Below are 12692 nucleotides of genomic sequence, written 5' to 3'. Positions count from 1 at the left end.
TAAATATATATATATATATATATATATATATATAATTACGAATTTATAAGTCACTTTTTTTAAGTCATTTTTTTTAATCAAGTTTTTCTTTCAAAACGTTCCATCGAATCATACATAAATTTCCTGCACTATATCTAAATATATTCGTAATTATTCGTTTTTCATACACATCAATTAAAACCAACGATTATATAAGTTGCTTTCGTTATCGCAACGATTAAATGACTCTTTCGAACAATATTATCGCAAAAGTGCCCGGTTTTCGTTTGATATTGTGCTTGTGAACCAATTGTTATCAAGTATACATATTGATATATCTCTCCCTGATAAAATGATTATCGATCAACGAAAAGTCGAAAGAATCGCTACGCATTTACAGAGAGGACCGACCGTTTGCACGACTTATTACGAGTTAAATGCGCGCATGCGTCATAACGCGTACGTGACTAACCGGAAATTCACGTGGATCATGCGGTATGCGGCGAATCTCTCGATCTCGAAGACCAACAAGAAATCGGTGAAGAAAAGTTCCTTATCTCTTAAGAAATCTGTCTGTGCTCACGTTTTCACGCGTCACGGTTGTTGATTACGACCGCCAATTTTTGTATCGTTGATTCATTTCGTTGTTCGTCGTCTTTTGGAATCGAACAAAGCCTTTTAGATTCGTGAAAATTGAGATAATATGAGTTATTGTTTGCACAGAGTTGCACAGAAGAAGTGATTTAAGAAACGGTAAGGAAAATTTGCAATGGTCTTGTTCATGCTTTATCTGGCGCATGAGTAGATATCGATAATTGATTGCGATTTAAAATTTATTGTGAAACGCGATGCGATATCGATACGATCGAGAAGTCGAATCGAATTCTGCATTAATCCTAACATTCTTCGATCTGTTTTTCCTTGAAATTTTTCCAGAAAACTTAAAGAAAGAACTAAACTATAAATACATGTATATAAAAAAGATGTCTGCGATGCAAAGTAAGATGAATGAACCCTTTCTAAAAGTTTTACGAGTTCCGATTTAAACGAACGCGTCGCGGATATGGATATATATTTTTGGCAAAATTTTTCGCGACTGTTACATTCCGGAATGTTTGGACATCGCGCGTCACTGAATCTAGCCACCGTTACGTAAGGTTATATTTAGGGAAAGCTGAATAAGAGTGGTGAATTGAACGTTAGCCTACGAACCTCAAGCACGCGATAATTATAGTCACCGGGATGGATAGCCAGAGTTGTTGTTCGCTATTCGTATTTGACGCTACTTTGCAACCTTTTTCCCCGTACGTGACGACATAACGAATTTTTAGATCGATTCGAATGTATGATACCTAAATATCGAAATAAGATTATACAAATTTCTAAAAAATTTTGTAAAAATTCTTGTCCAGATGTATTGCGGGGAGTTGAAGCGCGATTCGTCAACATTTACGTGCTTCCTGCGCGCGTTCTTGACGCATTGCTTGACTCAGTCGTTGGCACGATGCCTGTTCAATGTCGTCACACGACGTCCCAGGGCTCGACTGAAAAAAGAGGAGCTCCCTGGATCCGCACACGGTACGCAATCCGCTTCGTACCTTCCGGCCGCGCCATCCTTTTCACCCTCCCCCCAGGTGCTCGGCCAAATGGAAATTCCGTCGAGAACGTTCGATCCTGAATTACCTCGATCGACTTTTTCCCTCCTCGACGCAAAACTCCTCGTCCATGCAAAATCAACGGCCATTCGATTCGTCTCGGAGCTCGTGCCCTGTCCCTCGAGAAACACGTCTACTTAAAAATCTCGACACGATCGATACGATCTCGTAAAAACGAAAAAGCTTAAGAAAAAAAAATCGAAAAGATTCATCATCCTGACAAGAATTCAATTACCTTAATCTCTTCACGTATAAAGATATATATATATATATATATATGAGGGCCAAAATGAAGAATTAATTGGAGAAATTTATGGAATTTAAGGGTCGAATTTCCTGATTCTTTGTTCGACTTTGGCGCGGAGGATCGAGGTTGGTTAGTCGGGCAAGGATGGTTGTGCGAGGACAGCCACGTTTTACGAGGGCGGAGAAAGAATCGGGAAAGTGTCGGGGCGGAGTGGAAGGCCGCGAAGCTGTTACGGGGTGTGGAAGAGGAAGAGAGACTGGAGGAAGGGTAGGGAAGGGAGCGTGGTGCATCGACTTGTCAGGAGGGAAGGGGGTTGATTCATCGTGGAGGCCGCACTTGGCTTCACGCAGTCGTAGAACGAATCTCGTTCATCGCGATCCTGGACGAGCGGGACGAGCCAGTTACGCGTCTTCCACGCGAAAGTCAAGGACGCGAATTCCCGGTCCCGCATTCTCGAGACACGCGAGACGATCGAGAAAGTTACTGTACAGTCGTTAGCCGGTACGGAACGATGTTGTTTCTCTTTCTCTTTTTTTTTTTTTTTTTTTTTTTTTTTTTTTTTTTTTTTTTTTTTTTTTTGTGCAGTTTCGGTACTCGCCCACGAGGAACGGAGGAAAGAGGAAACTAGATGACTTCTCGATCTTTAACCTCCTTTTCTTTTTTTTCTGTTTGGAATAATCGTAAGGTTATCGGGACATCGAATTCGTGAGACTTGTTCTTTGTTGGACAGTTTCTATTGGTAATCGTTAGATGGTTCGCCGAATCGATTATAGAAACGAAGAGAATCGAAACGACGTTCGTACGTGTATGCCTACGTATGTTATTCTTAAGCAGATGATTCATCGTTTTCATTCTAGCTTTAATATTCAATTTGTCCCGATTACCTTTTTCGGTCAACCAGTTGCTTCTGTGCCTAAGAGATACATCGAGATTTTCGTCTCCTCTTTTCTCTCGAGGGCGAGGCCTTTGAACCTCGTGATCCATGTGTTTACTGTTTTACTTTACGATGTTTGATGTGAAACAGTTCTTCTAGGCTAGAATCTTCGTGAGTGCTCATAATGGTCGTCGCGATGCTCGCCGATTATGGACAACCTGATTTAGGTACGTGATACCTAACAATGTTCCCATTCATCTCGTGCAAATAATTTGCAATTTCTTTTTGACGTAGTTAATATAATTCAAGGTGGAAAAAAAAAAAAACGAGCTTAAATACTCGTGACGCAATTATCTTCTGCGATGACACTAGACGAGCCAAGAAGCATGATTAATGCAACGTAGAAACTAACGTTACCTTTCACGAAAGTTTATTACAGTAGTAACTCTGTAATGTATATTATCGATCGTTCGCTAGTTTTTGCAATTTCACCGTCTTTGCGTTCTTGAAACACACGCGGTTCTTTTTCTATCTCTCTCTCTCTTTTTCTATCTCTGTCTTTCTCCCTAGAAAATTGCCAGCTATAACATAAAGTTCACGAGAACACGTGCTCGGTAACGATTAATGTTTTCGAGGAACTCGATCGTTCCTCCGCATGAAATGTTCGATCAAAAATGAAAGAAGAAAATGGGATACTAAACGCTTCGGTAATAGTTATTGTTAACTTGGAAGTTTTTAACCATTCGAATTCGTCGTGGCAACGTTTAACCGGTCCTATGGATTATGCTGTTAAATTGTATAACAGAACGAACAACGGTATATGAAACGAGCCTTCTTTCATCGTTCAATTCATCGTGGTGACAAATAAAAAAAAAAAAAAAAGAAATTTCACGATGCGTTTAACGCTATGAAACATCCATTGTCGATTCCATTAACATTGTCACGAGACAGTCACGAATTTACAGATACAGTGGCCTGGTCTTTATCCACTAATCCATTTCACGATGAAATTCATTGTACGTGGCATTAAGAACTGGTTTCGCGTGGAACAAAGACCAGACGTTTGTGCCAGATTGGTTTCACGATAGTATCGCGTTTTTTTTTTAAGGCGAGAGAGACCAAGGCGAAGAGATCCTTTGTCGTGTTTGTCGATTCGGTTTCGGTATTGCTTCCGCGATTTTCACAACTTGAGAATTTTCACAACGTGTTCTGGCACGAGATCCTCTCGAAACGTTTCGACAACGATTCGTGTTTATTAGAATTGTTTATAGAATTAATCGGAAACGAGCGTGTTCCTTCAAATATTTATATCTACTCGTCGCGAATTTGATCCTTGTGAATTAATATCAACCGAATCATTTTGCGTTTTACAAAATTTCATCAAGGCTTTGTTAGACTAGATACGATGAATCAGCAATGCCTGGCTCATTGCCCCATCGTGGTTACACGAATAACTCTCACGAATAATTCCGAATCGATCCTACTAATTATTCGAAGAGATCGCACGTGCATTACTCGACGAGCGATGCATACTCGCGCGAGGCGTGCTCATAAACCATGTCCTAGGTCAATAACAGAAAACCGTATTGCGCGCTTTTCTTCCTCTATTTTTTTTTTCTTTTTTTTTTCCTTTTTTTTCTCTCTCCACGTTTGCTCAGAGGGGTACGTTTTACGTCACTCGTTCGTACGTGTACACAATTGATCGTATTGTCGCGTTTACTCAGCGTTTACCATTGTTCTAACATCTTTTCGCCACGAAGGCAGCTGGCACCTTCCTTTGCCACCTTTGCCGGAAAAACGGAAACAATTTTTTGAAACCGAGAATTAAAACCGAGAACTTCGAATTCGCGTTTTCGCGTTCGGAAGATGTTAAAATTCTCGAGCTCGTGATCTACCCGATCCCCCTCCCACGATATTTGACCGGCGAGGACAAATATTTGCCCCGCGACTTTCACGATTCCTGGTACTCTGACTCGGTTGAATTTGATAAGCTCCGAGTATCGCGTTCGCGGATACACGTAGCGGTTACGGGGGAAAGAATCGAGCGCATTCTGCGCGTTCATTGTCGCCGCCGCGCGCATTCACGAGGCATTGTTCTTCCCGGTTTTTCAGGCCAGGCCAGGCCAGGCCAGAAAAGTGCAGCTGCCTTTTCCCTTTGTACATTCGGTGCTAATCTAGATTCCGCGAGATTATAGATTATACACCGTTTCGAAACGGTTCGAAAACCCGGCGTTAACGTCTCCTCTCATCCACGCTTGTGCATCACCCTTTTCCAATTTCCTATATCCTCTCCTAATCCATTCGCGCCGCGTCTCTCGTCGATAGAGCGAGGCTCTCTTTCGCCGTAAATACCTCTTACCTCTTGAATTCGGCTCGTTGCATCGAACAAAGCCACCGATTTTAACCGCGGGTGAAAGGTCAAAACGAACGATGTTTTCTCTTTCCAAGTTGCATCACTGTCGCTTTCTGCACACCGTTTCGGATATCGTCCTGGGAACGGATGCATTTTATGCTCAGAATTAATCGGTCGATCATCGAATCGAGAACCGGATGAACTTAAAAATCGGTTAAAATTAATCGATTTATTGTCATCTACTCGTTATTCTAATTGCATTTGCATAACTGGCAATGCGGGAATGATCCTCCCGCGATTCGTACGCGAGCTTTGGAATTCAGACGTTCGCCAAAGCGAGGATTATTATTCGGAAGTTTGTGACGCTCGCGTATTCCGCAGCATGATCAGGAGATTCTGCGGTAATTGAATATTAGAAGCGCGCAGTCGTGAGTCGTGTGAGTGGCGTTAAACGAGTGTTTGCGATTGAAAGCAACTGAGTCAATAATTATCGCGTTATCGTTTCGATATCGTTTAACCATAATTATCGTTCAACGATAATTTAATGAAAATATATTTAAATCGGTAAGAAAAAAAAAAAAAAAAAAAAAAAAAAAAGAAAAAAGAAGCGATAAAATAAAACGATCGTTCAATAAAATATATAGCGATCATATACAATTTCAAAATTATTTCATCATTTCTTAACGTGTTTCGACAATGTTTGGTAGAACGTTTAGCAAAAGTTCGCAAACAATTATCTCAATTGACGCGTCAATTTCGAGCCGAGTGTAAATCTACATCCAATTATACCGAGCTAAACTAAAGTATATATATATACTTGAGAGGCGAGGAAATTTTCGATACGTGTCCCATCAACGTGAAATTCCATCCAACTTCTGTTCTTCAACGTTCTAATCGTTCTTTAACGATTTAACGTGGCACGGTTTAATCGCAATCAGACTTTCTCTTAAATAGAAATGGAAACACGGAGAGAGAAGATAGATAGGCATTCGCGTATCCGTTGTACACATTTTCGTACGTGAAAATAAATCGATTTTGGTGCATGGTTCTCTGATGTTGCACGCCAATACTCGCGCGAGTTATTTGCGTGAAACGCGCAACAAATTGCGCATCTCTAGTTAGAAACAGGCTAATTCGACGAATGCGAAAATGCTCGTTCGTGCATTTTTATGTTATCGTTTCTCGTGCACCCTGTTTTCGTGATCCGTGACGAGACATAACGAATACATTCCGAATCTCAAAGTCCAATCGAAGTCGACTTCCTCGTAATTCGCTTACATTAACACGCGATATATCGCGAAAAATACTCGATTGTGTATGAATATTGGATCCGTAAACTGAATAAATTCATTTCGATTTCTCATATACATATATATATATATATTTTTTTCCTGAAAGTATTCGCGTTTACATCGAAGCATGGCGTGAAATTAAAGCGAAGAATTGACACGCTGCATGATTTCACGATGTCTCGATGGCACCGTGTTAAAGAAAGATCCTGGAAAGATCTACTCGGAAGAGTAGAAGATCATTCCGATCCATTTCGACTTGTTTCGGATTGCGCGAAAATGCTCAAAGTTGCGCGGCGAATCTTAGGTAAAAAAAACTCGTATCGTTTCTAGGATTCGTCTTCGCATAGAAATCGTGGTCACGATCGCGTAACGATTACCGATTAGACCTCCTCTGTCTGAGTATACACATAATAGAAAGCATGATTATTATTAATTGGCTTTATTGAGCGTGTTTTCATTGCGTTTCTAATGGACGAGACTTTCTAGTGTTGTTCCGCGAGTAAAGCGGCTCAATCTTTTATCGAATGCGATCATCCTAGATCGCACTAGATATTTCGCGATATGGCTCGATTAGTTAGATATATCATAATTGTTTACCAGTTACATATCGTATCTATTATTAATCGTGGATTTCACAATTATCATGTTAATACATCTTGTCTAATTTCAGGTAAGCGAACAGAAACACGATTTTCCAGATGCAGATGGTTTAACCGGCCTCACGCGGTGAGTTTAAATTATCCATCTCAGGGAGAACAGAGAATCGTCTTTTTCTTCTTATCTTTTCAACTCGCTAGTTAATCCGACATCGGTATTCGATCCCATTTCATAACCTGACGCACATAAGTTGGTGGGATTCTCTAATCAAAGTTTCATTCCTGTCGTTAATTTTTCGTTTCGACGTTTGTTTGTTTATATGCGTGACGCGCGAAGAAAGTTAATGCAATTATCGCGGCGTGTAATATCCGGAACGATGTGATATGATATCTTGCCGAGATTTCGTCGATCGATGATTTCGTCGTGAGAAAGAAAACCGTGGTTCAATCCCTTTACCGATTAAACCCATATTTTTTTACCCGTTTCAGTGTTTATCCGCGTCTACTATTTACGATTCGATCGCGTCGATGAAAAGCAAGTCGGCACCGTTTTCCTTTTTTACCTTCTGCACCGCCACCATCTCTTTGATCGTTGATTATTATTGCTTTGCTTAACTAAGGAGAAAGATAGAACGTTTAAAGCGGGTTCTCCACGATGAAACGTAGCGAGATCGAGAGATACGTACTTTGGTTCCCATGCCGAGGACATTTCACCGGAGGATTAATTCCGTGGTCGACCGAGATAGGTAGATCGAAGCCGATTAGAGCGCGGAGGGGTTAACGAACGCAATTTGCGAGAACCTCGTTTTTTTCCTCTCTCTCTCTCTCTCTTTCTAGGTTGAGGGATAGGCGTGTATACGCGAACGCGTGACAGTTAGGCAAAAGGTTGGGGAAGGGTTAATTCCCCGGGAAAGTTTCTCACGATAGGAGGTGGTGCGGCGGCCACCGTAGGTGCGTTTCTATCGGTGATCGCAGAATCCGTGCCGAGGAAAAACGGTACCGTGTTGCGGCCTGTTATCTCGGCCAATAATTTCTCGCGGTTATATTTGAACAGCTCCCACGTACCTGTGCGATCCGTATCCTGTTTCTGACTCGATATCGATCCTGAAAATTGGAATCGGAATCGAACCTCCCCGTCGATCAATTCCAAAGTGAATTACGAGCAATGGAAATTAACGAATATCGCAGGTAGGGATCGAGTCTTTAACAGATTGCATAGCTTCGAGCATAATTCAGTCGGAAATTAGGGTCGTTGAAGAAGGATTGGAATAGCTTGGAAAATCTATAACTCGCGCGCATATTTTCAAGATTGAATTAATGTTTCCCTCGATACGATTCAAGCTTTCGCGATTTAACGAAGAGAAAGATGTAAAAATTTAGGAATGCCTAAAAATTAAATATATGAAGTCAGAAAAGATAATAATTACGTAGAATGTAGAATCTTATTAAAAGTTGCTCGTGAAACAGGAGCAAGGTATACATTGGCAAGAGAGACGTATTAAGTGGCGCAGTAAGCCGTTTACAATCCACGAATAAAAAGAAGTTTAATTATTTCTATTACTTCCACTTTGAATGCAGAGCTGGAGCTCACCGTGACGCGTGTAGGAAATCGACGACTCCCTGGAAGAAAGAAGGGGGAAGGTGAATCGCCGATGGAATTCTTCAATTTCGTGGCAGAGAGGTATTAAACTTCCCGCGGAAACGATGAGCTTCCTTGAGCGTGTCCGACTAATTTTCTGACTAATTCTCTCGTACCTTCAAGATAACGCGCTCGTTAAATTCCTTTTAATTGCTCGCCAAGCTCGTTTCCCAGAAAAAGAAAAACTTTCGTGCTTTTCCTCGAGCGGCCAACGTTCGAACTTGATTTCGTGGGGGCGTAATTTTTTGAAACAGAATCGTGGCAGTATATGTGGATTTAATCGCCACCGGACACAGTTCGTTTCTTTCTCCCACGTTCTTCCCGTTTCTCTCGCTCTTATTTTCGACACGTTGCAATAATTATAGGCATATCGTGGATTAATTAGAGTGTCTCGATAGATAGGAGATAGCGTTCGCCTTTAATCCCTCCTTTTCCAGATCCCGATTTCCGATCGAATTTCTAATTAACCTTCGATAAGTCGTTTCATTGACGGACATTAAGTTTCAACCGTTCGTGTTTTGTTCGAGCTCGCGTGCATCTAGAGATAATTCCTCCAAATTATTGCACGTTTAATCAACCCTTTTCTTCGCCTCGTTCAATGTTCCCGATTGTTTTTTAACGCCCGATAGTCTATCATGTGTCGAATCGGAGACAAAGGCTCATTGCCCGCGATATTTAAAAATCTCGTTGCCGTTTGACGGCGAGAGATCGATGTTGCCAGGCGGTGTTGCTTAGCCGGTTAAACACGTTTCGATGAATTCGTGATCGGTTAAGGAGAGGATAAAACGGCAATAAGATACCTCTAATCGGTGTTCAAGACTCCGAAACCACCCACGAATTTGCCTCGAAGGCTCTCTTCCCTCGAACCAGAGCTTGCGCAATCGTCATTGCGGATCAAATGGTGACAAACTGAAGGAAACGCGTAGAAACGAGAGCGAGAACGATCCTCGTCCGGATCGTTATTCGATACTTATTCAATAACTTGGATGGAATACGATTATCTGGAACACTAAGTCGACCAAATAGTTTCGTGAACGAAATGTTTCGTGGCTCGAAATCGCTAGTTTGTCGAAGAACGCGGTTTTAATCTTTAATCTTTTATGCGTCCCATTGCTGCGCGAGAGAGCCTAGGTGTATTCGAGGCGTTCGAGGCTCTTTCACGCGTCGATCGTAACGAATCCATTAGGAGTCGATCGTTGTTCACGTTCGGTAGAAGACACGAGGAAAGGCAGAGTAGACGACCTCGCCCACGTTCCATTACTCGATTACATAAACCTAGACGGGCATAGAGTTCCGTAGAACGCGAGGAACGACGAGCCGGGTTACACAAAGCCGGCCAACGCGGCTGCAGGCCAACCAATGTTAAATGCAAAGACCTACTTAACGTCACTTTAGTCAGCTGGGTGTGACTGCCTCCGCCATCGGCACGATCCTTCAACTTGTGTATGCTCGTTGTCAATGAGCGACGTGTTAATTTACCCCGCGTTTCGTCCATGCTTGATCCTCTATATAGAGTCATTTTCTTTCTACCTTCCATTTCGAGCATCTCGATGCCGTTTTTTTTACTCTCACGAGTATTGGAAAAAATTAGTTCTGCAACATTTTTCAAGAATAGCCTTCTACAAGTACAAATGCGATAATATTTTACCGATGATGGCCACTGTGAGAATTCCACGGACGATCAAAGAAAATCATCCGACCGGTGATTTTTTTTTTTCTTTTTTTGCGTTTGCTCGATCAAGTTAGCTATGAAATTAGCTCGTTATCTTTTTGCTCACTTCTCCATGGTTTATTCTAGCGTGTTGTTGTAAATCGCTCACCGTTGATGCATATCGCGCGAACGTTAATCATTCGGACATTTGACAAACTTGCGTGCGATATTACGAGGCATATGTCGCTTGGAAGAAAAAGAAAAAGAAAAAGAAAAAGAAGGTCATGCAAGGTGCACACGAGAGTGGAGCGTTTGGCGAATGCAGCGTTAATTACTCGTCCGGATTCAAATTCCCTTTCGACTCGTTCGTCCAGTTTATGGGTGGTCTTCGGTGAGTTAGATGCGTCGTGTGTATCGTGTGTATCGCGAGAGTAACTCGACACCTCTCGAGCCAATCGTTCGATCTCGCGAAAAATTGAATCTCGTTTCCTTCAGGGGAGAGGAAAATTTCGAATCGAAGCGTCGAACCGAAGTTCAAAGTTTGCATTTTTATCGAGTTATAACGCAGATCGGAGTGGAGGAAAACGAACAATGGATATAATTTAAATATGATAAAATTTTATTACATTGCATACATTATATATTATATTTATATAATTACCAGTTATTTAATGTTGGTTTTTTTTTTTTTATTTTGTGTCGAGTCATTCTTATATATATCATCGTTTATTCATGGAAAATATTATCTATTAAATATTATCTATTAAATTACTTACGAGCGACATATGCTCGATAACGTATCTAAACTCGAAATTTTATTTTCTTATTCGCTCGCATCGTTCGTTTGAACCCGAAAAGTTGATAGTACTCGACTGTGAATACTCGTTTCTCAAATAATCGAGATAATGAAATCATAGGGACGAGTGATCGAGTGATTGAAACGCTGGAAACCAGGATACCCGATGACCCTGAAAATGGAATGCGGCTGGGCAAGTGTGACTCGACATTTGAGGATGTTAGATCGTTAATAGTACAACTATCAAATATGTCAAGATCACAGGTTTCAAGTTTCCTCTCCGTATTTATTCTTATAATTATTAAAAAAAAAAAATTATTCCTTTACATCATATTACTTGAATTTTAATCGTATGATATAATATTATCTATTTCTTGATATAATTAATATCTTTCGCCGTTCTTCAAACTAATATTGAAAAGAGATGTTATTAGAACTCGCTGCACGGTTAAATTATTGGATGATTACGAAAAATTTTTGATTTTTGAAGCTGGGGCTCGAAAAATTGTAGAAGACTCGGCCGTAATGATTCAATCAATGGCGGTCAACGAAGCGTTACCCGTATCGGTTGATTCGTTCTTCTAAATTACCGTGTAATTGTCAGAAGTTTATTTTAAAAGGTATATTACGGTCAATTGAAATCTTTTATCGAATGATGGATTACGTGCCAGCGTAAAACGTGCCATTCTCATTAAATTCCTTACAGGGATCGATTGGTCGCTGTGTATCGTGTATTTAGAAACTTAGATATAGCGTTTTTAGGGGAAAAAAAGGAAAAAAATAAAAAAATCCGAAAGATTTATCACCGTTAAATCACGAATCGATATGGAAAAATCGTTCGATGTGATTACAGGTTATTCTCTAATGAATTGCCAACCGAATTGAATTGAATTGAGAATCTAGAAAATCATTAACACCGGATCGTATTAGCATTAAGAAAATTATCGCGCGTAAAACAAGTATCGAATACAAAGTCGAATACAAAGATGAAGAAAAAGAAGAAGAAGAAGAAGAAGAAAAAAGAAAAAGATAAAAAATAATGAAACTCCAACCGCGAGGATGACGTGTACGTGATAAAATGTTTCTGACTTACATAAGCGCGGAAATCGCGCATTACACTTACGTGTCGAGTCAGGACAGACACGAGGCAGGTAAAGACTCTCCGTTTGTCCGTCCGGTTCACCTTTGCTAGGACGGTCGGTGCTCTTCAAGGTCGAGGTGAAGGCCTCTCGTAACCCGTCGTCTCGGCACTCGGTCTAGGTCGTCGGACCGGATGGACGAACCGCGTTTTCACCGCATTGTTTTATCTTTTTTGCGTAATTCGACGCTGATAATCCTTTCGATGATGCGCATTCTAGTTTTTCTTAGAACGATACGCATCGGGTATTTCGAAATTGGTATTGGGCCGAGGAGATATTATCCTACATTTCGTTTCTTCGAACATCTTTCTATCGTGAATTTCGTTCGTTTGTTTTATGTTATTTTCTACGTCAGACGAATAAATATTAGAGTTAGAATTCTTGTACCATTCAACATTATTTCTCATTATTTAGTGCCTTTTCTTGCGGCAATATATCCAGTTTCTAGAATTATCGACGAAGCAATTTCTC

The 12692-nt window shown here is 40.8% G+C and overlaps 1 protein-coding gene across 7 annotated transcripts in view; it reads left to right on the top strand.

The window, feature by feature from the left end:
- LOC102678731 (inner centromere protein-like) overlaps positions 1–12692 on the top strand; it is a 148650-nt gene that overhangs the window by 5047 nt on the left and 130911 nt on the right. For 3 of the 7 annotated variants that reach the window (XM_006622400.2, XM_031513608.1, XM_006622389.2), the window contains exon 1: positions 2925–2982. The exons of the other annotated variants lie outside the window; for them this stretch is intronic. In XM_006622400.2, coding sequence (XP_006622463.2) covers positions 2940–2982 — 43 coding nt within the window. In that variant the 5' untranslated portion in view covers positions 2925–2939. Of the gene's footprint in view, positions 1–2924; positions 2983–12692 lie in introns of those variants that run through there. 7 annotated transcript variants of the gene reach the window in all.

Source organism: Apis dorsata, unplaced genomic scaffold (assembly GCF_000469605.1).
Source record: "Apis dorsata unplaced genomic scaffold, Apis dorsata 1.3 scaffold_683, whole genome shotgun sequence".
NCBI lineage: Eukaryota > Metazoa > Arthropoda > Insecta > Hymenoptera > Apidae > Apis > Apis dorsata.
Note: the sequence above shows the minus strand (reverse complement) of the source record. Positions and strands in the feature narration are given on the sequence as shown.